This window comes from Salmo salar, chromosome 15 (genome assembly GCF_965601325.2).
Source record: "Salmo salar chromosome 15, fSalSal1, whole genome shotgun sequence".
Taxonomy (NCBI): Eukaryota; Metazoa; Chordata; class Actinopteri; order Salmoniformes; family Salmonidae; genus Salmo; species Salmo salar.
In genome coordinates, this window is record NC_138305.1 from 30,846,753 (window position 1) to 30,873,684 (window position 26,932).

Consider the following 26,932-nt stretch of genomic DNA (forward strand, 5'->3'; position numbering starts at 1 on the left):
CTAGCTTCCTTTCCTAACTTCCTTACCTCCTTTTCTAGATTCCTTTCCATCCCTACCACCCTTTCCTCGAAGTTAGGAAAGGAGGAAAGAAAAAGTTAACATGTTTGTGCTAGGGATTAACCACGGCCTGTCGATGGTATTGGTTTTAGTGACAGGCTAGTTTTGTGACAGGCTACTGCGGGGCTGCAGCTGGATACTATTGTGCTGCCCTGTTGTTGCTGTGCTGGAAACCCCGTACTGACTTTCTGAAGGGACCCAAGATGGCTGAATGGTCACAGGGGCTGTAGTTAACAATTATCTAGATAAGCAGTATATGATGGAAATGAATGACAAATAATGTTAGTATGTGAAACATAACATTGGGGGGAGTTATACGATTACAGCTTGATGGTCTGCCTCATTTTGAAATGCAAGGACACCCAGTGAGGAGAGAGACGGATTTCTCCGCGGCCCAGAGCCAGAACATGGCGGAACACTTGGGAAAGAAATAGCTAGCAGCTAACGTATTATAGAAAGCCGTATAGCTGATCGGAAACGTCGGGCTACATTTAACGACACTGTTTGCGGTTCGTAAACGGGCAATAATGTAACCGGTGCATGGTATTTGTCGATGTATAATAATGTACTGTTTTCATAAGATGTTGAATGTAGCAAGGCAGTTAGCCGACTAGCTAGCTAACGTGCTAGCTAGTTAGCTCCGGTAGATAGCTAGCTAGCTAGCTAGCATACAGCAATTATCTCAGTGTACTATAGCTGAAGTCCTCTAACATAGCCATAATATTACACTGAATGTTTCCCATTCGAACCTAGTTTATATACGTATTATTTGGTCTATGGTTGTACTGTTTGTGTAGCTAGTTTCTGAAGGAGAATGTGTAGGTAGCTAGCTAACTGATCTGTTAGACAGCGCGAACGGACGCGTCGTAGGCTTTTTGGTCTGCGCGAGACAAGTTTTGTGGAAGCCAGCTAGCATCTGTAGCAAGCTACACATAGCGACCTGCGATAACTAGCTAGTTAATCTAGTTTTTGAAATCTACTGACTAAGTGGATCTACGGTAGTTGATACACACAACCACCATACTAGGCAGTCGGTAGAGTTGGCGCGTTGCGGCGCGAGGTAAACAGAAGTCGGCTGGGGGAAAGCGGTCACGACCACCTGCCAAGATGACGGACACCCGCCGCCGAGTCAAAGTTTATACGCTCAACGAGGACAGACAATGGGACGACCGCGGCACCGGACACGTCTCCTCTGGCTATGTAGAGCGGCTGAAAGGCATGTCTCTGCTGGTGCGAGCGGAGAGCGATGGTGAGTCAGGTAAAAGTATTGTTATACTCTCACTAATACTCACAACCATTGATTGATTACTATACTCTTTGTTCTGATCATGTCACGATGTTGTTGATAACACCTAGCTAGCTATCTGTAAACAAACTACGTAGCCTCGTTTTTGTGTACTATTATGAAGAAAGTCAAAAGAGGAGCCTGATATCTAATTAGTGGGTGGTCCATTGAGCCCTTGAGTTCAATACAAGTCACTGACCCTGAATCCTCATACTATGTGCACTAAAAGATACAAATACATAGCTAGAAGTGATCATGGAATATCATGCCCCATCTCAGCCAGGCCCCTGTTGTAAACGCAGCTCGGTCTAAACGGTGTGTCATTGCCTTACAGTTACATAATCACACTGTCCCCACAGCCACCCAAAGAGGGGCCGAGATACTGCATGTTAGTTTTTGGTGTTATCGCTAACTCACTTTGTGTTTCTTCACACCCCCAGGTTCCCTGCTGCTGGAGTCGAAGATAAACCCAAACACAGCCTACCAGAAACAACAGGTGAGTCACTTGCTAGACGAAGACACTTGAATGTTAGCGTAATGTCTCCTGTCTTATTCTAACAGCGTATTTATGATAGTAATAGTGCTGTTTTGTCTCTTTCCATCAGGACACGTTGATAGTATGGTCGGAGGCTGAGAACTATGACCTGGCCCTCAGCTTCCAGGAGAAGGCCGGCTGCGATGAGATCTGGGAGAAAATCTGTCAGGTAATCCCACTTTTCTTCTCTGTTTGCGTGTGAGTATAAGATGAAGGTGGAACATACTCAACTCTATTGTCTTGTGGCTAGAAGCCCAAAATCCCTTAATAATCAAGTATAATTATATGTTTAGCACTCACTTAATGTGAGATAATTGAATTTTCTACATTTCTAAGTATGGTTTAAAGGTTAGCGCATGCATGTTTATGTATAACTAATGCCTTCATGTGTTGTGTTTTGACTCATGTTTCTCTCTGTTCTGTCCCTAATGTTGTGGTGTTATAACTCATTGGTTTGTTCATATGATGTTTACTCCCGTGTTTCTGTCCCATCTCTACCAGGTCCAGGGCAAGGACCCGTCGGTGGACATCACCCAAGAGCTGGTGGACGAGTCGGAGGAGGAGCGCTTCGACGACATGTCCTCCCCGGGGCTCGAGCTCCCACCCTGTGAGCTGGGCCGCCTCGAGGAGCTCGCCGAACTTGTGGCCTCCTCCCTCCCCTCGCCCTTACGCCGTGAGAAACTGGCCCTGGCTGTGGAGAACGAGGGCTACATCCGCAAGCTCCTGGAGCTCTTCCGCCAGTGCGAGGACCTGGAGAACGCCGACGGCCTCCACCACCTCTACGAGATTGTCAAGGGTATTTTCCTGCTGAACCGCACGGCCCTGTTCGAGGTCATGTTCTCCGAGGAGTGCATCATGGACGTGATTGGCTGCCTGGAGCACGACCCGGTGCTGGGGGCTGCGCCGCGGCGCCACCGTGACTTCCTCACCAAGACTGCCCGCTTCAAGGAGGTGATCCCCATCGGCGACCCCGAGCTGCGCGCCAAGATCCACCAGACGTACCGGGTGCAGTACATCCAGGACATGGTGCTGCCCACGCCGTCGGTGTTCGAAGAGAACATGCTTTCCACGTTGCACTCGTTCATCTTCTTCAACAAGGTGGAGATCGTGGGCATGCTGCAGGTGAGTCTGTGGGGACACAGGGAGGGCACCAGCATGCACAGTTAACATTAAAATGTTTTGTATTTATTCCTCCTTACTTTTTCTATAATTAGTAACATTTTATCTCTGCATTGTTGTACCGTAAGTAAGCATTTCACTGTTAGTCTGCACCTGTTGTTTACCAAGGATGTGACAAATAACATTTGATTTTGATTTGAATTAAGTGGCCACAGTCAGGACAACATAGGCCAGAGTAAGGCGCTACACACACACATGCAGGTGTACACATGGGGAGCGTGCTGTAATGGTGAAATGTCAGCGATTTCTGTGTTTTGGTTTTTATTTCCGTTTTAGTTTTTCTTATGATAGCCATATAAACCCCAGTCTGAGTACCAGTCGCTAACGTTCCACTCCTTGTCATTGCCGAAAGGCCCGTTTATTTGGCAATCTCAACATTCAGTATGTGCTGGATTTACAGCAGAGTTGCTCATTGGTTGTTGGAAATAACATTGAATATTTTCCATGATGACATGTGGAGCCTCAAATAGAATTATAATTTATAACAAAGTCAAAAATAAACATTTAGCTGTTAGCTAGGCAAGTTGCTATATTTTAAGGCATTTTGTTGTTTGAATTGCGTTATGCATTTAGATGTGAGCTAGAAACTTTTGACAGACTGGTTTCATCTGGACAAACAAACCATTGCTTAGCAACCAGATACCAACATGTTCTGTGGAGAGAAAAAGTGGTAGTGTTCCAATATTTGCATAATCGTTTTGATTGGACGATAACTGTGAGGGTGATCTCCTCAAGCTCATTATTGATAGTGTTCGTATTTGATGATGGCAGAAAGGCCAGTCTGACATGGAGTACAGGAAGTGGATTAGCTAGTAAAGAGACTGGTACCCAGGCTATATAAACCCTTGCGAACCGTACCTAGAACCCAGAGTTTTCTCTGGCCAGGTTTATACTCCTGCCCCTAACCCCACCGCTTGGTCAGCCTGGCCCTAACCCCACCGCTTGGTCAGCCTGGCCCTAACCCCACCGCTTGGTCAGCCTGGCCCTAACCCCACCGCTTGGTCAGCCTGGCCCTAACCCCACCGCTTGGTCAGCCTGGCCCTAACCCCACCGCTTGGTCAGCCTGGCCCTAACCCCACCGCTTGGTCAGCCTGGCCCTAACCCCACCGCTTGGTCAGCCTGGCCCTAACCCCACCGCTTGGTCAGCCGGGCCCTAACCCCACCGCTTGGTCAGCCTGGCCCTAACCCCACCGCTTGGTCAGCCTGGCCCTAACCCCACCGCTTGGTCAGCCGGGCCCTAACCCCACCGCTTGGTCAGCCGGGCCCTAACCCCACCGCTTGGTCAGCCGGGCCCTAACCCCACCGCTTGGTCAGCCGGGCCCTAACCCCACCGCTTGGTCAGCCGGGCCCTAACCCCACCGCTTGGTCAGCCTGGCCCTAACCCCACCGCTTGGTCAGCCGGGCCCTAACCCCACCGCTTGGTCAGCCGGGCCCTAACCCCACCGCTTGCTCAGCCGGGCCCTAACCCCACCGCTTGGTCAGCCGGGCCCTAACCCCACCGCTTGCTCAGCCGGGCCCTAACCCCACCGCTTGCTCAGCCGGGCCCTAACCCCACCGCTTGGAACTAAAATAAATGGTCAGCCTTTGTATCAGTACAGAAACACCAGATAAAGTGTAGTATAAATAACTGCTGTGTGTTCTCACTATAAAGGAAGCATGTGCTTTTTAGTTTGTCTTGTATGTGCTGTACCCATGGTCAATGATTGGCTGCTTTTATGGGCAAGTGACATTATGGTTTTTGCACTGTCAACTCCACACCTTGTTTATGTACGGTAGTCTCCGTGGAAACGGCAGAGTGTTTTGTAAACAAGTTATGCTGTGTGGGGGGAAACGGACAGACATGGGCTGTGTTAATCAGGCACCAAAGTGAAGAAAGCAGACTGAAGCAGCGAGGGACTAGCTGGGCTTGTCCAATAAGAAAAGTTAATTGGCTGACTCTGAAACTTGGCTAACTATGGTAAAAATGTTGTGACTAGGAATTACTTAGATGCTGATACAATATGTATACGGAACAAAAATATAAACGCAATATTAAAGTGTTGGACCCATGTTTTATGAGTTGAAATAGAAGATCCCAGATATTGTCCATACACTAGTGAGCCTGACAGGTGTGGCATATCAAGAAGCTGATTAAACAGCATTATCATTACACAGGTGCACCTTGTGCTGGGGAAAATAAAAGGCCACTTAAGTTTTGTCATAACTCAATGCCACATATGTTTTGAGGGAGCGTGCAATTGGCATGCTGACTGTAGGAATGTCCACCAGATCTTTTGCCAGAGAATTGATTTCATTTCTCTACCATAAGCCACCTCCAACGTCGTTTTAGAGAATTTGCCAGTATGTCCAACTGGCCTCACTACTGCAGACCACGTGTATGGTGTCGTGGGGGCGAGTGGTTTGCTGATGTCAACGTTGTGAACAGAGTGCCCCATAGTGGGGTTATGGTGTGGGCAGGCATAAGCTACGGACAACAAACACTATTACATTTTATCGATGGCAATTTGAATGCACAGAGATGCCGTGATAAGATCCTGAGGCCCATAGTCGTGCCATTAATCTGCCGTCATCACCTTATGTTTCAGCATGATAATGCACGGCCTCATGCCGCAAGGATCTGTACACAATTCCTCAAAGTTGTAATTATCCCAGTTCTTCCATGTCATGCGTGCTCACCAGACATGTGACCCATTGAGCATGTTTGGGATGTTCAGGACCGGTATGTATGACAGCGCATTCCAGTTCCCGCCAATATCCATCAACTTCGCACAACCATTGAAGAGTAGTGGGACAACATTCCACAGGCCACAATCAACAGCCTGATCAACTCTATGCAAAGGAGATGTCAAACTGCTTGAGGCAAATGGTGGTCATACCAGATACTGACTGTTTTTTCTTCTGTGATAAAACAATGCATATCTGTATTCCTAGTCGTGATAAATCTATAGATTAGGGTATAATGAATTTATTTCAATTGACTGATTTCCTTATATGAACTGTAACTCAGTAAAAATCGGTGAAATTGTTGCATGTTGCATTTTTTTAAATATTTTTTTCAGTATATTACAAATCTAAATGTATTTCAACTCTGCTATTTTAAATGTTCCAAACATATTGCTCACTATATGTCTGCTGCAGAGGGATAAGCGAGAGCCATTCCAAAACTAGGTTTTGATCAGTCATGGAAATAAGTGCTGAAAACAACATGTTGGCTCATCATTTTAAAAAGAGGAGAACGTGCTCTAGAAGGAAACAGAGTTTTGTCACAGGTACTGCCCACTAGCGCAAAAAAATATTGTGATTAATGAAAACATTTATATTGCAATATAAGTCAAATAAATAAATATGCCGATATGTAACAATCATCCCCCCCATCACTAATAAGGACTTCTCATAAAGGTCCTTTATCTAGGAAACGGTTTTCAACTTCCTCTTACGGTGAGTCAGGGTTGTTAAGTTCAAATGTTTTTCAACTAAAAGTTCAAATGAGTGTTCCTATTGGACAAGGACCGGTAGTACTTCCTCTTTTTGGAAAAATGTTCTCTCGTTTCGTGCCTATTGAAACAACCCCAGGGTAAACACGTCATGGTGGGACAGCTAAACATCAGCAGACCTATTGACCATGCAAGCTTCAGATACAAATTGCCTTCATAGGCACAGATCTACGATCAGCTTACCCCTCTCCAACCATAGCCATTTGGGAGTCAAACTCAAAAACGGACAGGTCTGTTTCCGTGTAAAACCTTATGCCGTTATCCTCCTGCTCATTCTTTGTTCTTTTGTTTTTCTTTCCTTCACGGTCAGGACGATGAGAAGTTCCTGACAGACCTCTTTGCACAGCTCACAGACGAGGCCACAGACGACGACAAGCGATACGAACTGGTACGCCAACTGACATCAGCACAGACGCAACTAATGCCGGACTCCCACTATGGGCCCGACCAAACTAGGTCGCATTACCAGGCCGGTAGGGCTTGGCTTGGCCTGGTCTTATAATGTGAATCAAGCACAATAGTTTATTTGGACAAAATTGACAATTATTTCCACTTTTCTCACACATTGTATAGTAGTCATTGGCTAACATGAAGTTGTCTTCCCCACAGGTAAACTTCCTAAAGGAGTTCTGCGCCTTCTCCCAAACGTTACAACCTCAAAACAGAGAAGCCTTCTTCAAGACGCTGTCGAACATGGGCATTCTCCCTGCACTAGAGGTGGTACTGGTGAGAGCCCACACAGCACTCCAGACCTGGGTCATACACGACAAATACTTGAAAGTGTTTGAGGATTTTATTTTCATAGTCTTGGGGAGAAGAAGAAATGTATTGTTTGTAAAATGTGACAAAATGGCAGCTGTTCTTGCCAAGATTATGGTCTGTGTGCACGTTTTTAAGTTTTATTAGTTGTATGTATGGCATACACCGTCCAATGAAATGCTTACTTGCAGGTTCCTTCTGGACAATGCAACAACAATAATAAATAATAATAGGAACATAAAGTAAATGTCTCAGTAGAACAGAATAAACATTTTAACATCACTATAATACAGTAAGGCCCAATTTATAGTACAATATTTACACATGTTTTGGTGAAAAGGGGATTGCTGAGGTGTTTAAATTGTGCAGTATTTAGCGATCATGTAATTTTAGTTTTGTACTTTGTGCACATAAAGAAATAATAGTGTTACTTATAAGCCCATGTGAACTGGCCACCAATAGGTGTATGACACTGGAATAAAATCAGTCAACATTCAGTTAATTAAGCTTGGGCGTCAGGGTCAGAAATGGTAAAATAACGTTTGGAGGCGTTCCATTTGACCAGGCAAACTAAATCAAATACCGCTCAAGCATTTCACTGATCTTTTTTGACCAGCGTATTAAGGTGCCATACGCCTTTAACAATTACTAACAAATTCAGCTGTTTTTTTCCTTGACTATCTACTTATGAAGTTGTTATTCTATTCTGTTCTACTCCGTAGTATTCTATTCCATTGTGTTCTGTGACTGATGTCGTGTGTGTGTGCGTGCCATCAGGGGATGGATGATGTGCAGGTGCGCGGCGCGGCCACCGATATCTTCTCCTATCTGGTGGAGTACAACCCTTCTATGGTACGAGAGTTTGTCATGCAGGAGTCCCAGCAGAACGATGACGTGAGTACAGCTCTCACCTATACCAGGGATGTGTTTTAATATGAACCAAACATAAGCAAACACAATTAAGCGGGGAGGGACCTACAGTTGAAGTTGGAATTTTACATACACTTACCGTAATTTCCGGACTATTAAGCGCACCTGAATATAAGCCGCACCCACTGAATTAAAAAATATATATATTATTTTGAACATAAATAAGCCGCACATGTCTATAAGCCGCAGGTGCCTAGCGGTACATTGAAACAAATTAACTTTACACAGGGTTTAACGAAACACGGCTTGTAACAAAAATAAATAGGCTTTAATGAAACACGGCTTGTAACAAAAAATAAAAAATTAGCAGTAAGCTTTAGTTGTCTTTTTGCACTGAGTCAATTCCTCACGCTGCTGTTTCCAACGTCTTATCATCGACTCATTAAGACCAAGCTCCCGTGCAGCAGCTCTATTCCCTTTTCCAACAGCCAGATCAATCGCCTTCAACTTGAAAGCTGCATCATATGCATTTCTCCGTGTCTTTGCCATGATGAGGGTGACAAAATGACTTCCGTAATCAGAATGATGGGAAGTTTGAGAGCGCTCGATTTAATCTAAACAGTAAACAAAAAAGTCGTTTGACCTTAACTTCTCTAGGGCCAGTGGGACGATTTCGTCCCACCTACATAACAGCCAGTGGAATCCCGTGGCGCGTTATTCAAATACCTTAGAAATGCTATTACTTCAATTTCTCAAACATATGACTATTTTACACCATTTTAAAGACATTTACATTTACATTTTAGTCATTTAGCAGACGCTCTTATCCAGAGCGACTTACAGTAGTAAATGCATACATTTCATACATTTTTTTTTTTCAAGACTCTCGTTAATCTAACCACACTGTCCGATTTCAAAAAGGCTTTACAACGAAAGCAAAACATTAGATTATGTCAGCAGAGTACCCAGCCAGAAATAATCAGACACCTATTTTTCAAGCTAGCATATAATGTCACATAAACCCAAACCACAGCTAAATGCAGCACTAACCTTTGATGATCTTCATCAGATGACAATCTTAGGACATTATGTTATACAATACATGCATATTTTGTTCAATCAAGTTCATATTTATATCAAAAACCAGCTTTTTACATTAGCATGTGACGTTCAGAACTATCATACCCCCCGCAAACTTCCGGTGAATTTACTAAATTACTCACGATAAACGTTGACAAAAAACATAATTATTTTAAGAATTATAGATACAGAACTCCTCTATGCACTCGCTATGTCCCATTTTAAAATAGCTTTTCGGTGAAAGCACATTTTGCAATATTCTAAGTAGATAGCCCGGCATCATAGGGCTAGCTATTTAGACACCCACCAAGTTTAGCCCTCACCAAAGTCAGATTTACTATAAGAAAAATGTTATTACCTTTGCTGTTCTTCGTCAGAATGCACTCCCAGGACTTCTACTTCAATAACAAATGTTGGTTTGGTTCAAAATAATCCATAGTTATATCCAAATAGCGGCGTTTTGTTCGTGCGTTCAAGACACTATCCGAAAGGGTAAAGAAGGGTGACGCGCCCGACGCGTTTCGTGACAAAAAAAATCTAAATATTCCATTACCGTACTTCAAAGCATGTCAACCGCTGTTTAAAATAAATTTTTATGCCATTTTTCTCGTAAAAAAGCGATAATATTCCGACCGGGAATCTGTGTTTTAGTACAAAGAGAGAGAAAATAAAAACATGGGGTCGTCTCGTGCACGCGCCACAGTCTGATTGTCCTCTGATAGACCACTTAACAAATGTTTTTCAGCCAGGGGCTGGAATTACATCATTCAGCTTTTTCCCGGGTTCTGAGAGTCTATGGGAGCCGTAGGAAGTGTCACATTACAGCAAAGATCCTCAGTTTTCAATAAAGAGAGTCAAGAAGAACAAGAACTTGTCAGACAGGCCACTTCCTGCAAGGAATCTTCTCAGGTTTTTGCCTGCCATATGAGTTCTGTTATACTCACAGACACCATTCAAACAGTTTTAGAAACTTTAGGGTGTTTTCTATCCAAAGCCAATAATTATATGCATATTCTAGTTTCTGGGCAGTTTCTCGGGTACGTTTTTTATCCGGCCGTGTAAATACTGCCCCCTAGCCCTAACAGGTTAACCCGTTCTGCAATTTCATTGGTCTAATGAAAGCTTCATGCCGCCAAAAAACTGAGTACGTCACAGAATGTGTTTTTTTGGAGAGAAAAAAATTTGAAAGCGGTAAAAATCCATATATTAGCCGCGTCATTGTTTAAGCCGCGAGGTTCAAAGCTGGGAAAAACGTTGCGGCTTATAGTCCGGAATTTACGGTAGGTTGGAGTCATTAAACTTGTTTTTCAACCACTCCACAAATTTCTTGTTAACAAACTATAGTTTTGGTAAGTTGGTTAGGACATCGACTTCGTGCATGACAAAAGTAATTTTTCCAACAATTGTTTGCAGACAGATTATTTCACTTATAATTCACTGTATCACAATTCCAGTGGGTCAGAAGTTTACATACACTAAGTTGACTGTGCCTTTAAACAGCTTGGAAAATTCCAGAAAATGTCATGGCTTTAGAAGCTTCTGATAGGCTAATTGACATAATTTGAGTCAATTGGAGGTGTACCTGTGGGTGTATTTCAAGGCCTACCTTCAAACTCAGTGCCTCTTTGCTTGACATCATGAGAAAATCAAAAGAAATGTTCATCCTTGGGAGCAATTTCCAAATGCCTGAAGGTGCCACGTTCATCTGTACAAACAATAGTATGCAAGTATAAACACCATGGGACCACGCAGCCGTCATACCGCTCAGGAAGGAGAAGCGTTCTGTTTTCTAGAGATGAACGTACTTTGGTGCAAAAAGTGCAAATCAATCCCAGAACAACAGCAAAGGACCTTGTGAAGATGCTGGAGGAAACAGAAACAAAAGTATCTATATCCACAGTTAAATGAGTCCTATATCGACATAACCTGAAAGGCCGCTCGGCAAGGAAGAAGGCACTGCTCCAAAACCGTCATGAAAAAGCCAGACTACGGTTTGCAGCTGCACATGGGGACGAAGATTGTACTTTTTGGAGAAATGTCCTCTGGTCTGATGAAACAAAAATAGAACTGTTTGGCTATAATGACCATCGTTATGTTTGGAGGAAAAAGGGGGAGACTTGCAAGCTGAAGAACACCATCCTAACCGTGAAGCACGGGGGTGGCAGCATCATGTTGTGGGGGTGCTTTGCTGCAGGAGGGACTGGTGTACTTCACAAAATAGATGGCATCATGAGGGAGGAAATGTATGTGGATATATTGAAGCAACATCTCAAGACCTCAGTCAGGAAGTTAAAGCTTGGTCGCTAATGGGTCTTCCAAATGGACAATGACCCCAAGCATACTTCCAAAGTTGTGGCAAAATGGCTTAAGGACAACAAAGTCAAGGTATTTTAGTTGCCATCACAAAGCCCTGACCTCAGTCCCATAGAAAATTTGTGGGCAGAACTGAAAAGGTGTGTGTGAGCAAGGAGGCATACAAACCAGACTCCGTTACACCAGCTCTGTCAGGAGGAATGGGCCAAAATTCATCCAATTTATTGTGGGAAGCTTGTGGAAGGCTACCCGAAATATTTGACCCAAATTAAACAATTTAAAGGCAATGCTACCAAATACTAATTGAGTGTATGTAAACTTCTGACCCACTGGGAATGTGCTGAATGAAGTGAAAGCTGAAATGAATCATTCTCTCTACTATTATTCTGACATTTCACATTCTTAAAATAATGTGGTGATCCTAACTGACCTAAGACAGAGAATTTTTACTATGATTAAATGTCAGGTATTGTGAAAAACTGAGTTTAAATGTATTTGGCAAAGGTGTATGTGAACTTCCAACTTCAACAGTACCTGAATTTGTCCAATAGAAACTCTCGTTGTCATTGCAAAAAATGCTTTCCCTTTGGTTTAAGCTGTTTCCTTTGCAAAACGTTTGGAACTGAATTTGCTACGTTTTTTGTCTAATGAATACACCCCTGCATTTCCCTTAGTAGGACATCCGAGATGCTAACCTCACAGTTATGGACTATCGAAATGGTACAAATATGAAACAACCAAAATAACGGACTGTTCCGGAACACTAGAGATCACTTTCGGTTCTGTTTCGTTCCTCAATGTTGTTATTTTCCGGTTTTCGGTTATGTTCCCTGAACCGGTTCCAACCACTGGTTGGAACATTGTGAGGGGTGACGCTCCAGGTTGTCGTTTTTGCTGTCGCGCTGCTGTGCATTTCAGAATATTTCTAGGCTTATGTCCCATCAATGAGATTCCTGAGACGTTCCAGGCTTTGTGATCTTGAATCCTTTGGTAATCTGCACAGCTTGACTGCAATAAAAATGACCTGGAACGCCACCATTGTGCATGATGCTGCGTTCACATAGGCGACTCATCATGCCAGGACGACACCTGATGTCATTGTTTGCAATGAGACAATGATGCCTAAAAGGTTGAACCTTTTGCCTTCTGTTAGCATAAGACTAGTCATGAAGACTAACTAAAACAATAACTAGGCTCATTTTAATGTCTATCAGGATATGTTTAGCAACATCACCTACAGTGTAGCTAGGAAGTTTGGATGTTCAAAGTGCCATATTTGTTCAGTTTGGAATTTTGGATGTTGCTAAGCTAGCATGTTCTTCAAATCAGCCAGCCAGGCAAACTGCCAAGCAACGTACGGTAGTCAACAGGTTTTCACATCATCCGGTCTGACGTTCTTTGAGTCGCCTATGTGTTTTTAAAGGTAGCATGAGTGCTAGTGGTAATATTGCCTCTAGACGCTGATCTTGGGTCAGTTTTGCATTTCCCCCCACTAATGGTTAGGTTTGGGGGAGGGGAAGCTGATCCCAGATCTGTCCCTAGGGGGAGCAGTGCTAATGGTGTCTGTCTAAAGTCTCTCTTGTATCTCCCACCGTGTCTCTCCCAGGACATTCTGCTGATCAACCTGATCATCGAGCACATGATCTGTGACACGGACCCCGAGCTGGGCGGCGCCGTGCAGCTGATGGGCCTGCTGCGCACCCTGGTGGACCCTGAGAACATGCTGGCTACCGCCAACGTGAGTAGAGCGTCTTAACCTCTCACCCTACCTTACACCTCTCACCCTACCTTACACCTCTCACCCTACCTTACACCTCTCACCCTGAGCTAACAACCCTCACGCGGGAACATGCTGGTCATCGCCAACGAAGGTCTAGCTCCTTCTCACACCTCTCTCCTCTCGTCCGGAGATCAGGCCTCTCTCTCGTCTAATCCCTGGTGTAGATCTCCTGTGTTTTGTTGAAGCTTTGTTTTTTACTTGGGAGTGTTTGTAACTCAGTTTGTATCTGGTCCTCCTGCAGAAAACTGAGAAGACTGAGTTCCTAAGCTTCTTCTACAAGCACTGCATGCACATCCTCTCTGCTCCTCTACTGGCCAACACCACAGACGACAAACTCAGCAAAGGTGAGTCATCAATCCCCTGTGCGCACGTGTGTGTGTGTGTGTGTGTGTGCAAAGATGACATTATTTTTGACCTGTCCATGGCCCACTGTAATGTGAGTTCTCTGATTATCATGAGGAAGGACACATTCACTGAAAGTTATATGTACAGGCACGCTCACCTGAGATAAGCTACTGTATGTGTGAGTGAATGAACACCAATCTTACCCCCACACACACGCACACGCGCTCACCATATGAGCCACTGTACTGTATGTGTGTGAGTGCTTTATGATAATTATGAACCCCCCCAGATGACTTCCAGACGTCTCAGCTGCTGGCTCTGATCCTGGAGCTGCTGACGTTCTGCGTGGAGCACCACACCTACCACATCAAGAACTACATCATCAACAAGGACGTCTTACGCCGTGTCCTGGTGCTCACCGCCTCGCAGCACGCCTTCCTGGCCCTTTGTGAGTCCCCTATATATATATATATATCACATACATACATACATACATACATACATACACCGTATAGTCAGGGGTTAAAGTTCACTGTTCAGGGATGCAAACTAGTCACCTTTAGGTGAAATATGCCGTTTTGAATCCAAAATAGGTGACCTACGTGATTCGTGTACATCCGATGAGCAAAGTTTGGGAGGGAGGGAGGGGAGATCGAGTGATGCGCGTTTGGAGCAATACTGGCTGTATCGAAGGCTCAGCCAATTGTTCACATAACAAAAGAATGCAGCGCAGCACCCGACTGAAGAGAGAAGAGACAACCAACTTACTAGTTACAGCATCAGCTAGCGCTCTGGAAAGGCAGCTTGTCAGTTACACCAGCGCGTCCCCTGAAAGATAACGAAGAGGTAACGTTAGGTGAGAAGCCTGACCACGGAGATGAGGGTGAGAAGGTGATGAAGCGTACTTCATGAGCTTTAACCGAAAAACTACTGGCATTTGGAAAGTTTGAGTTGAGGGAGAAAGTGTTGTGGAACAAGTATTATCATTAAGTATCTTGCTAGCTGGATCTCCATTAGCTAGCCAGAGAAATGTTGAGCAACATTAGCCAACTCATCTGATCAAATCTGTTAACTAATGTTTTACCTCTACTGTATGTGGCTAATTTTCAGAATGTGAGAATTAGGTGAAAAGGAGGTGTTGATTGTTAAACAAGTGGATTCAGGGTTAAAGTGTAGCTGGAGCTGGGCCTGGCTTAAGATGGAGAGGTGAAAGGAACACCGCACACTTTCCCTCTCTCATTTTTTCAATACAGTGGATAAAAGGAGTATGCCAGGTGTACTATCTGCCTGAAAGAGATCAATTATGCCAACAAAGGGTATCATGCTCTGCTGGCACATTGTAGAACAGATGTCCACAGGCAGAAAGTGTACAATGTAGTAATGTGTAGCCCAAAGATATTGCTTTTGTTGTGTTGAATGTGACAGTAACACGTCATATTATTAATGAGGGGGGATTATCATTTTTTTTAACTCAGTGAACGTTATTTTTGAACACATAGCCTTGTGCACTTGATCGATGTCTACTATAGTGGCCACTATAATAGAGCAACAATATAATGCCTGTTTGTTTCATTATATTACTACTTTAAGATGTTTTTTTCCCAAGTGCAATATTTATGTGTGTGTGGTCACAAGCATTCTATTAAAAAGGCCGTCACGGTAACAAGCATTGTATTATAAAGGCCGTCATGGTGACAAGCATTGTATTATAAAGGCCGTCATGGTAACAAGCAGTGTATTATAAAGGCCGTCATGGTAACAAGCAGTGTATTATAAAGGCTGTCATGGTAACAAGCATTCTATTATAAAGGCCGTCATGGTAACAAACATTCTATTATAAAGGCCGTCATGGTAACAAGCATTGTATTATAAAGGCCGTCATGGTAACAAGCATTCTATTATAAAGGCTGTCATGGTAACAAGCATTCTATTATAAAGGCTGTCATGGCTAACTGCACTATTACTGTATAGTTTTTTCTCATTTGCAGTAAAATCTAGGTAACAAATAACATTTAGATTGCTTTCTTTACATTTTTTAGCTGTGAGTTAGGTTCACATTAACCACTTTTTATTTTACACACAGAGACTGATCATGTGGATCATATTCTTTGTTGTTTAGTTAGTTAAACCTGCATTTCCTGCTAGCAGGGATTTTTCGCATGTTTCAGTGCAAAAAAAAAAAAGGTCCACCATTTTGGGCCCTCAGCAGTTTGCATCCCTGACAAGGAACCCAAACCGGATGCGCCGTGAGCCATCGTGCGTAAATGTATTTTGTCCCCCTACACCAAACGCGATCACGACACGCAGGTTAAAATATCAAAACAAACTCTGAACCAATTACATTAATTTGGGGACAGGTCGAATGCATTAAACATTTATGGCAATTTAGCTAGCTAGCTTGCACTTGCTAGCTAATTTGTCCTTTTTAGCTAGCTTGCTGTTGCTAGCTAGTTTGTCCTGGGATAAAAACATTGAGTTGTTATTTTACCTGAAATGCACAAGGTTCTCTACTCTGCCAATTAATCCACACATAAAACGGTCAACCGAATCGTTTCTAGACATCTCTCCTCCTTCCAGGCTTTTTCTTCTCGACGTTATATTGCGATTGGCAACTTTCATAAATTAGGTGCATTACCGCCACTGACTTCGTTCGTCTTTCAGTCACCCACGTGGGTATAACTAATGAGGAGATGGCATTTGCAGGAGTCATAGGGAGGGAAACATGTATTCTGACATGAAGTCAATGCACAGCAATTCTTAATGCAATCACAGGAAAACACTTTCGAAAGCAGTTTTTGCATATGCATTTTGAAAGTCGTTTTGGCCTTTGTTAATAAAGAGGGTGATCCCAGTTTTCCATTGCCGCCATGTTTATTTCTCTACTCCTTCAATTGCTAGAATGGCATCGTTTTACAAATGTGGTTACAACCGGCAATGACGTTGCCCTACTTTGTAGTAGAAACCAAAATAATCAACCTTTTTTTTTAGTGAATAATGATAATTTATATATTTATAATAAAATAATAAGATGAGTCAGGATGTTGTCCAATGGGGTAAATACAGAGGGACCAAGCCCATGCTTCAGCCTACATCAGATCCCTTCCCCCTGAGTGTTACAGTGCATGTGGAAAGTATTCAGACCCCTTTCCTTTTTCCACATTTCTTATGTTACAGCCTTATTCTAAAATGGATTAAATACATTTTCTGGCTTCACCTGCTGTATCGTCTGAGACCAGCCACCCGGATAGCTGAGGAAACTGTGGGTTTGCACAATTTAGTTTAATCCTTTTTTAGAATAAGGCTGTAATGTAACAGCATGTCGAAAAAGGGAAGGGGTCTGAATACTTTCCAAATTCACTGTAGCTGATGTGAAATCACTAGCTAGTTTGTATCTAGCGATTGTAGTAACTGCCATCGTTCAATTGACGTCACCTTCCCATAGACATAAGTCAACATGATAGACTAGTCTCTTGGCTTGTCAGCTAGCACGGCTGGCTTTGGGTGGCAGGTGTTGTGCGGAGTCTCTGGATCTAACTCTGCTTTGGACAGACAGGGACGGAAGCTATATTGTCACACAGTGCTGACACTTCCTCTCATGCTTTCCTCCTCCACCCTCTCTTTCTCCTCCTCCACCCTCTCTTTCTCCTCCTCCACCCTCTCTTTCTCCTCCTCCTCCCTCTCTCTCTCTCGTTCTTCTCTCCTCCTCCACCACCCTCTCTCTCTCTCTCGTGTTCTTCTCTCCTCCTCCACCACCCTCTCTCTCGTGTTCTTCTCTCCTCCTCCACCACCCTCTCTCTCTCCTCCACCACCCTCTCTCCTCCACCACCCTCTCTCTCTCCTCCACCACCCTCCCTCTCTCTCCTCCACCACCCTCCCTCTCTCTCCTCCACCACCCTCTCTCTCTCCTCCACCACCCTCTCTCTCTCCTCCACCACCCTCTCTCTCTCCTCCACCACCCTCTCTCTCTCCTCCACCACCCTCTCTCTCTCCTCCACCACCCTCTCTCTCTCCTCCACCACCCTCTCTCTCTCCTCCACCACCCTCTCTCTCTCCTCCACCACCCTCTCTCTCTCCTCCACCACCCTCTCTCTCTCCTCCACCACCCTCTCTTTCTCTCCCCTCCTCCACCACCCTCTCTCTCTCCCCTCCTCCACCACCCTCTCTCTCTCTCCCCTCCTCCACCACCCTCTCTCTCTCTCTCTCCCCTCCTCCACCACCCTCTCTCTCTCTCTCTCCCCTCCTCCACCACCCTCTCTCTCTCTCTCTCCCCTCCTCCACCACCCTCTCTCTCTCTCTCTCCCCTCCTCCACCACCCTCTCTCTCTCGCCCCTCCTCCACCACCCTCTCTCTCTCGCCCCTACTCCACCACCCTCTCTCTCTCCCCCTCCTCCACCACCCTCTCTCTCTCTCCCCTCCTCCACCACCCTCTCTCTCTCTCCCCTCCTCCACCACCCTCTCTCTCTCTCCCCTCCTCCACCACCCTCTCTCTCTCTCCCCTCCTCCACCACCCTCTCTCTCTCCTCCTCCACCTCCCTCTCTCTCCTCCTCCACCTCCCTCTCTCTCTCCTCCTCCACCACCCTCTCTCTCTCCTCCTCCACCACCCTCTCGCTCGCTCGCTCGCTCTCCTCCACCACCCTCTCTCTCGCTCTCCTCCACCACCCTCTCTCCCGCTCTCCTCCACCACCCGCTCTCCTCCACCACCCGCTCTCCTCCACCACCCGCTCTCTCCTCCTCCGCCCTCTCTCTCTCTCTCTCTCCTCCTCCGCCCTCTCTCGCTCGCTCGCTCCTCCTCCGCCCTCTCTCGCTCGCTCCTCCTCCACCGCGCTCGCTCCTCCTCCACCGCCCGCTCTCTCGCTCTCTCTCCTCCACCCTCTCTCGCTCTTTCTCTCTCCTCCACCACCTTCTCTCTCTCCTCCAGGCGCGCTGCGCTTCATGCGGCGGATCATTGGTCTGAAGGACGAGTTCTACAACCGCTACATCATAAGGAACTTTCTCTTTGAGCCCGTGGTCAAGGCCTTCCTCAACAATGGCGCACGCTACAACCTCATGAACTCAGCCATCATAGAGATGTTTGAGTATGTCCGCGTGGTGAGTATTTTTCCGCTTCCGATGTCTCATCTTTTTGTGATGTAACTTTTTATTGTAATTTTCGAATATATACACTGAAAGAAAGTAATTAGGCCCTTATTTTTGGATTTCACATGACTGGGAATACAGATATGCATCTGTTGATCACAGATACCTTTAAAAATAGAAAAGTAGGGGCGTGGATCAGAAAAACAGTCAGTATCTGGTGTGACCACCATTTGCCTCATGCAGCGTGAGACATCTCCTTCGCATAGAGTTGATCAGGCTGTTGATTGTGGAATGTTGTCCTACTCCACTTCAATGGCTGTGTGAAGTTACTGGATATTGGTGGGAACTGGAACACGCTGTCGTACACGTCGATCCAGAGCATCCCAAACATGTTGAATGGGTGACATGTCTGGGGAGTATGCAGGCCATGGAAGAACTGGGACATTTTCAGCTTCCAGGAATTGTGTACAGACCCTTGAGACAAGGAGCCGTGCATTATCATGCTGAAACATGAGGTGATGGCGGCGGATAAATGGCACGACTATGGGCCTCAGGATTTTTTCACAGTATCTCTGTGCATTCAAATTGCCATCAATAAAATGCAATTGCCATCGATAAAATTGCAATTCGTTGTCCGTAGCTTATGCCAGTCCAAACCGAAACCCCACTGCCACCGTGGGGCACTCAAGACCCTGGTGAGGATGACGAGCATGCAGATGAGCTTCCCAAAGGGAGTTTCTGACAGTGTGCACTTTCCGGGTGGCTGGTCTCAGACGATACCGCAGGTGAAGAAGCCGGTGTGCTCTTGGGCTGGTGTGGTTACATGTGGTCAGGTGGCTTATGATAGAGAAATTAACATTCAATTCTCTGACATCAGCTCTAGTGGACATTCCTGCAGTCAGCATGTCAATTGCACGCTCCATCCAAACTTGAGGCATCTGTGGCATTGTGTCGTGTGACAACCTCACATTTTAGTGGCCTTTTATTTTCTCCAGCACAAGGCGCACCTGTTTAATGATCATGCTGTTTAGTCATCTTCTTAATATGCCAGGTTGATGGATTATCTTGGCAAAGGAGAGATGCTCACCAACAGGGATGTAAACAGATTTGTGCACAAAATGTTATCTATATACAGTACCAATCAAAAGTTAGGACACACTTAATCATTCCAGGTTTTATATATATATATATATATATTTTTTTTTTTAAACTATTTTCTACATTGTAGATTAATTGTGAAGACATCAAAATGATGAAATAACAGACATGGAATCATGTATTAACCTAAAAAAGTGTTTATATTTGAGATTCTTCAAAGTAGCCACCCTTTGCCTTGATGACAGCTTTGCAGACTCTTGGCATTCTCTCAACCAGCTTCATGAGTTAGTCAGCTGGAATGCATTTCAATTAACAGGTGTGCCTTGTTAAAAGTTAATTTGTGGAATTTATTTCCATCTGAATGCATTTGAGCCAATCAGTTGTGTTGTGACAAGGTAGGGGTGGTATACAGAAGATAGGGCTATTTGGTAAAAGGCCAATTCCATATTATGGCAATAACAGCTCAAATAAGCGAAGAGAAACGACAGTCCATCATTACTTTAAGACATGAAGGTCAGTCAATCTGAAAATTTTCAACAACTTTGAAAGTTTCTTCAAGTGGTCGCAAAAACCATCAATCGCTATGATGAAACTGGCTGTCATGAGGACCGCCACAGGAAAGGAAGAACCAGAGTTACCTCTGCTGCAGAGGATAAGTTCATTAAAGTTAACTGCACTTCAGATTGCAGTCTGAATGAATGCTTCACAGAGGTCAACTAACAGACGCATTTCAACATCAATTGTTCAGAGGAGACTGCGTGAATCAGGCCTTCATGCTCGAATTGCTGCAAAGAAACCATTACTAAAGGACACCAATAATAAGAAGAGACTTGCTTGTCCAAGAAACACGAGCAATGGACATTAGACTGGTGTTAATCTGTCCTTTGGTCTGATGAGTCCAAATTTGAGATTTTTGGTTCCAACCGCCGTGTCTTGTGAGACGCAGAGTAGGTGAACGGGTGTTCTCCGCATGTGTCGTTCTCACCCTGAAGCATGGAGGAGGAGGTCTGATGGTGTGGGATTTTGCTGGAACCCACCAAACCTAGATTTGTCCATCGGACTTCCAGATGGTGATGCTTGATTCATCACTCCAGAGGACGCGTTTCCACTGCTCCATAGTCCAATGTTTGAACTGTACACCACTCCAGCCCCGACGCTTGGCATTACACTTGGTGATCTTAGGCTTGTGTGCGGTTGCTCGGCCAAGAAAACCTATTTAATGAGGCTGCAGACGAACAGTTCTTGTGCTGTTGCTGCTTCCAGAGGCAGTTTGGAACTCAGTAGTGAGTGTCGCGAACGAGGACAGACAATTTCTACGCTCTACGCGTTCCATACTCGGTGGTCCCGTTCTGTGGGCTTGTGTGGCCTACCACTTCGCGGCTGAGCAGATGTTGCTCCTAAACGTTTCCACTTCATAATAACAGCACTTAGAGTTGACCGGGACAGCTCTTGCAGGGCAGAAATTTGATGAACTGTGAGTTGTTGGAAAGGTGGCATCCTATGACGGTGCCACGTTGAAAGTCAGTAAGGTCATTCTACTGCCAATGTTTGTCTATGGAGATGTCATGGCTGTGTGCTCGATTTTTATACACCAGTCAGCAACAGGTGTGGCTGGAAATAGCCGAATTCACAAATTGTATTAGAGTCCACATACTAATGTGCGTATATATACATGACACAGGACATTGTATTAAACAAGACTGGTACGTTCTCCCTATTCCCATCCCTCCCTGCCTCCCTCCCCCCTTCCTCCTCTCCCTTCCTCCCTCTCTCTCTTTCTCCCTTTATACTCTCCCGTTCCCCCCAGGAGGATGTGAAGTCCCTGACGGCCCACATAGTGGAGAACTACTGGAAGGCTCTGGAGGACGTGAACTATGTGCAGACCTTTAAAGGACTGAAGCTGCGCTACGAACAGCAGAGGGAGAGGCAGGACAACCCCAAACTGGACAGGTAATATATTGACAACCCCAAACTGGACAGGTAATATATTGACAACCCCAAACTGGACAGGTAATATTGTTTTTGTATATGTTTGTCATGTGTCAATTGTTTTTACTATGTGGTGCAAATGGATTTCCCCCTCTGGGAACATATAGACTGTAAGATGGTGGGAGGGGGATGGATAGATGGAAGGTGGGTGGGTGGGTGGGTGGGTGGATGGATGAATGATTGAATGGATGGAAGGACGGTGGAATCAAAATTCTGCTAGTGATGTTTGGAGTTGCTGGTGGTCATTCTAGCTGTGGTTGTTTGGGAATGACTACCGTTAGCTACAGGGTGAGTCAGTGGTTGTTTGGGAATGACTACCGTTAGCTACAGGGTGAGTGAGTGGTTGTTTGGGAATGACTACCGTTAGCTACAGGGTGAGTCAGTGGTTGTTTGGGAATGACTACCGTTAGCTACAGGGTGAGTCAGTGGTTGTTTGGGAATGACTACCGTTAGCTACAGGGTGAGTGAGTGGTTGTTTGGGAATGACTACCGTTAGCTACAGGGTGAGGGAGTGGTTGTTTGGGAATGACTACCGTTAGCTACAGGGTGAGGGAGTGGTTGTTTGGGAATGACTACCGTTAGCTACAGGGTGAGGGAGTGGTTGTTTGGGAATGACTACCGTTAGCTACAGGGTGAGTCAGTGGTTGTTTGGGAATGACTACCGTTAGCTACAGGGTGAGTCAGTGGTTGTTTGGGAATGACTACCGTTAGCTACAGGGTGAGTGAGTGGTTGTTTGGGAATGACTACCGTTAGCTACAGGGTGAGTCAGTGGTTGTTTGGGAATGACTACCGTTAGCTACAGGGTGAGTCAGTGGTTGTTTGGGAATGACTACCGTTAGCTACAGGGTGAGTCAGTGGTTGTTTGGGAATGACTACCGTTAGCTACAGGGTGAGTCAGTGGTTGTTTGGGAATGACTACCAAACAAGGGTGAGTCAGTGGTTGTTTGGGAATGACTACCGTTAGCTACAGGGTGAGGGAGTGGTTGTTTGGGAATGACTACCAAACAAGGGTGAGTCAGTGGTTGTTTGGGAATGACTACCGTTAGCTACAGGGTGAGGGAGTGGTTGTTTGGGAATGACTACCGTTAGCTACAGGGTGAGTCAGTGGTTGTTTGGGAATGACTACCGTTAGCTACAGGGTGAGTGAGTGGTTGTTTGGGAATGACTACCGTTAGCTACAGGGTGAGTCAGTGGTTGTTTGGGAATGATTACCGTTAGCTACAGGGTGAGTCAGTGGTTGTTTGGGAATGACTACCGTTAGCTACAGGGTGAGTCAGTGGTTGTTTGGGAATGACTACCGTTAGCTACAGGGTGAGTCAGTGGTTGTTTGGGAATGACTACCAAACAAGGGTGAGTCAGTGGTTGTTTGGGAATGACTACCGTTAGCTACAGGGTGAGGGAGTGGTTGTTTGGGAATGACTACCAAACAAGGGTGAGTCAGTGGTTGTTTGGGAATGACTACCGTTAGCTACAGGGTGAGGGAGTGGTTGTTTGGGAATGACTACCGTTAGCTACAGGGTGAGGGAGTGGTTGTTTGGGAATGACTACCGTTAGCTACAGGGTGAGAGAGTGGTTGTCTTTGGCTTTGAAGGATTCCCATTGGCTAGAGCTGTGATCTTTTGACTCGATCTAATGTCAAACGTTGATAAAGATGTCAGAGTTCAGATATGTGATTGTTTTAGCGCTACCCACTGACTGTTTAAACTACTACACGCGACATGGTACAATGTGTCAACAAATCAGCACAATCTTTTTCTTTTTTTCAAGTTGCCGCCATCTTGGATCTAGAATTGGGATCATGCATATTTTGCTAATGACCATACAAGAAAAGAGTAACAGAGAGCACTGTACAATACGGAGAACTTAACAAATGAGGAATTTGTGATAAGTGGATGGGGGGCTGCTATATTTATGCCCCTCCACTATTGACTTTACCAATAGTTTTAACATTTTTACAGTTTGGAATCTGCCGGTTCTTTATTGATTGCTATTCATTATGTATCTGTCAATAAACTCTACAGTCATGGTCAGGTTTAACCGTTGGTCACCTCCCCTCACACAGCATGAGGTCGATCCTGAGGAACCACAGGTTCCGCCGGGACGCGCGGACGTTGGATGACGACGAGGAGATGTGGTTCAACGCGGACGAGGACGAGCTGGAGGATGGCGAGGCGGTGGTGCCCCCCTCGGACAACAAGACCACCAAAACTAGCGGCGGCGAGAACGAAGACCTCATGGACCCCATCAGCAAGTTCATGGAGAGGAAGAAACGTAAGTTGCAGGGAAAGAATGCATGAATTCCTGGCAAAACATGTATTTGACCCAGGCCAGTTATGTGAAATACAGTTTTTAGGTACACGTGGATTAGCTTGGAATTTGTACTTTTGGGATTATTCAATTGGTTCTGTTACTCTGAGTTAACAAAATTTAAGCGCATCTCATGCATTCGAAAGTAGCTGATATACTCTATGTACTGAGAACAAAGTAAGTTGTGTCTTTAAAAATGGTCAAACTGACTGCCTACAACTGTCTGTATCTCGGTCTCTCCACCACACAGTGAAAGACTCAGACGAAAAGGAAGTTCTGGGCAAGTCCAGTAGTCTGTCGGGCCGCCAAAGCCCCAGCTTCAAGCTGTCCTTCTCCGGCTCCACTACCAAGACCAGCCTGTCCAGCCCGCCTCCCTCCGCCTCGTTGCACCCCGGCTCGCCAGGCTCCCCAGGATCACCAGGGTCAGGGGCCAAGGGCTCGCCCCCGACAGCAGTCACCACAAAGGTGGGTAGTAGTACCTACCCCACGGGGACCTGAGTTGTGTTCATTAAGGCACGTAAGAACAGAAACCATTTCAAATGTTTCCTGATGGAAAATGAAAATGTCTTATTGGACAAGGCCAGGTAACCCTGCCAGTTTGTCAGTTGTCTTCGTTCTGTGACTAGTAATGGGGTGATTTGTTTTAGGGGCTGGGGGGTGTTTTAGTACTTTAGGTCTTACAGAAGACAGGGATAGTTTACCCATAGTAGAAAATTGACATTTGTTTCCTTACCTTGAACGCAGTCTGGAGAAGGACAGACTGCAATCCACACTTTGGGTTTGTTTACAGAGCCATTACCAACAACCGCTGACTTTTCCCAGTAGTCAATTTACCCCAAATTAGCAGGTGCGGTGTATGCTAGCTTTGCACAGTCTGATGCCGGAGTCTCAAACACCCATCTTGCTGCTGTTATAGTTGGCCATTTTGAGTAATGCCCACATTGTGCAAAATATTATTTGTGTGCTGTTGGGGGTTCATTAACATATTTGCCAGCATTCTATGTTAGTGGTTTGAGTTGTTGCGCCCTTGGTGTAGATTGTTTTGTAGGTGGTCTATGGTTACTCCAAAGATATGTGGCCTGTAATATGCGATAGTAATAAATGTAATTGTTCCAATAGGGAATAAGTTCTCTGGATGGGAATCAGATATCAGTCTGTGGGCCCCAAGGAAGTAGCTTGCGGTCCTGATGTGGCCCCCGGATCAGATCTGAATAGATGAATTATCTCTCCCCCTTCTCTCGCTTTCTCTCTCCATCTCTCGCTTTCTCTCTCCATCTCTCGCTTTCTCTCTCCATCTCTCGCTTTCTCTCTCCATCTCTCGCTTTCTCTCTCCATCTCTCGCCATCTCTCGCTTTCTCTCTCCATCTCTCGCCATCTCTCGCCATCTCTCGCTTTCTCTCTCCATCTCTCGCTTTCTCTCTCCATCTCTCGCTTTCTCTCGCCATCTCTCGCTTTCTCTCGCCATCTCTCGCTTTCTCTCGCCATCTCTCGCTCTCTCAGGGAGGTCTGGTGGGGCTGGTGGACTACCCCGACGACGACGAGGAAGACGAAGAGGACGTGAGCGGCGAGAGTAAAGAGGAGACTCCTCCCCTGTCCAAGAAGTCCAAGCTGAGCTCCTAAAAATAATAATAATAATAAAATAAAAAAAAGTTAATGTTGTTGTTCTCTCTCGCTCCGAGCGCCAGACTATTTCCCACCGATCCCACGATAGGCACAGAAACTAACAAAAACTGTTAAAACCATCAATGACTTCACCCCCTTGGTTTTTTTAATGGGGCTCTTGTTGAGGAGCGGACTATGAATGGAAACGCGTCTCCTCGGACTAATCCCAATATACAAGTGCCAATCGGGAGGCCGCAGAGCTAGGAGCGAACGCAGCGAACGAATGGACGAGAGAGGAAGGCGTGGAGAAATGACTATCTCCGATATTACCGTCAGATAAAAGGGGCGGACTGACGATTTATAATTCAACAAAGATAAAATACCGGAAAAATAGACACATTTATCCACACACACACTCACATACAAACTAAAACCCCAAAGAGCTTGCTGGCTCAGACCATGACCCACTGCCCCACCCCCAACCCCCCCACTCAGGGAAGGACATCGCAACGACCCCCAAAATGGGGCCGGCCAATCCGGACGCAGAACCACCACTCACCCCCTACGCTGACTCCTCCTTCACCCAGCTCCTTTTTTTCTGTCTCCTCCCTTCGCTACATTTCCCCCCTTTTTCTCTCTCCGTTTTTTTGTTGTTTTTACGTTGTTTTTTAAAGAAGTTAGTTTCTATGACCAGACGGGAGACGGCAGACACCGGTGCGGCGAAAATGCTGTCTGTTTTTCATTTTGATGATGTCATTGTCGTCGCTCAGAGGGAATTTCTTCCTCTTGATTAGAAAAAAGACAGCGGTTTCTTATTTTGTCTTTTTACTCTCTTTCTCTCTCTCACACTCTCTCTCTCTCCCTCTCTCCTGTTTTTGTAAACAACCCAGCCTTTACATGTTCAGGACATTTTCAGTCGCTCTTGAACAGGTTTTTAAAGACCTCAGTAGGTTGAGCTAGTTTGACCCTTTTTTTGCCCTTTGAAACTGCAGATTTTTTGGGAAAAAGAATTTGTAATCCCGTCTTGATTAAAGATTGAGTGGAATTGTAGATGTGATCAATTTTGTCATATCTTCTCTTTTTTTTGTTGTTTTCTTTTACATAAGTGTATACTTAGTTGTTCAGAAATATTTGGGACCATTAAAAATTATCTTTGCTGTA

At 45.2% G+C, this 26,932-nt stretch overlaps 1 protein-coding gene across 3 annotated transcripts; it reads left to right on the forward strand.

Moving 5' to 3' along the window:
* LOC106571146 (serine/threonine-protein phosphatase 4 regulatory subunit 3) lies at positions 1 to 26,932 on the forward strand. 3 transcript variants are annotated; one of them, XM_014143878.3, is made up of 15 exons: positions 1 to 1,306; positions 1,783 to 1,838; positions 1,948 to 2,046; positions 2,379 to 2,999; positions 6,861 to 6,938; positions 7,160 to 7,276; positions 8,087 to 8,203; positions 13,179 to 13,310; positions 13,594 to 13,696; positions 13,987 to 14,145; positions 18,617 to 18,786; positions 21,680 to 21,822; positions 23,925 to 24,133; positions 24,420 to 24,634; positions 25,670 to 26,932. In XM_014143878.3, exons 1-15 carry the CDS (start codon positions 1,165 to 1,167, stop codon positions 25,787 to 25,789), a joined length of 2,481 nt encoding a protein of 826 aa, XP_013999353.1. In that variant the 5' UTR covers positions 1 to 1,164; the 3' UTR covers positions 25,790 to 26,932. The 3 variants fall into 3 exon arrangements, with proteins under 3 accessions (XP_013999353.1, XP_013999350.1, XP_013999352.1); XM_014143875.3 differs by having other exon boundaries at positions 2 to 1,315; XM_014143877.3 differs by having other exon boundaries at positions 4 to 1,315; positions 21,683 to 21,822.

What these genes read in the sequence shown, in the direction of transcription:
- LOC106571146 (XM_014143875.3), top strand. Translation starts at nt 1,165, where the DNA reads ATGACGGACACCCGCCGCCGAGTCAAAGTTTATACGCTCAACGAGGAC. An exon ending in GCACGCCTTCCTGGCCCTTT is followed by an intron (nt 14,146 to 18,616) that starts GTGAGTCCCCTA and finishes TCTCTCCTCCAG; the next exon opens with GCGCGCTGCGCTTCATGCGG. An exon ending in TGTTTGAGTATGTCCGCGTG is followed by an intron (nt 18,787 to 21,679) that starts GTGAGTATTTTT and finishes CGTTCCCCCCAG; the next exon opens with GAGGATGTGAAGTCCCTGAC.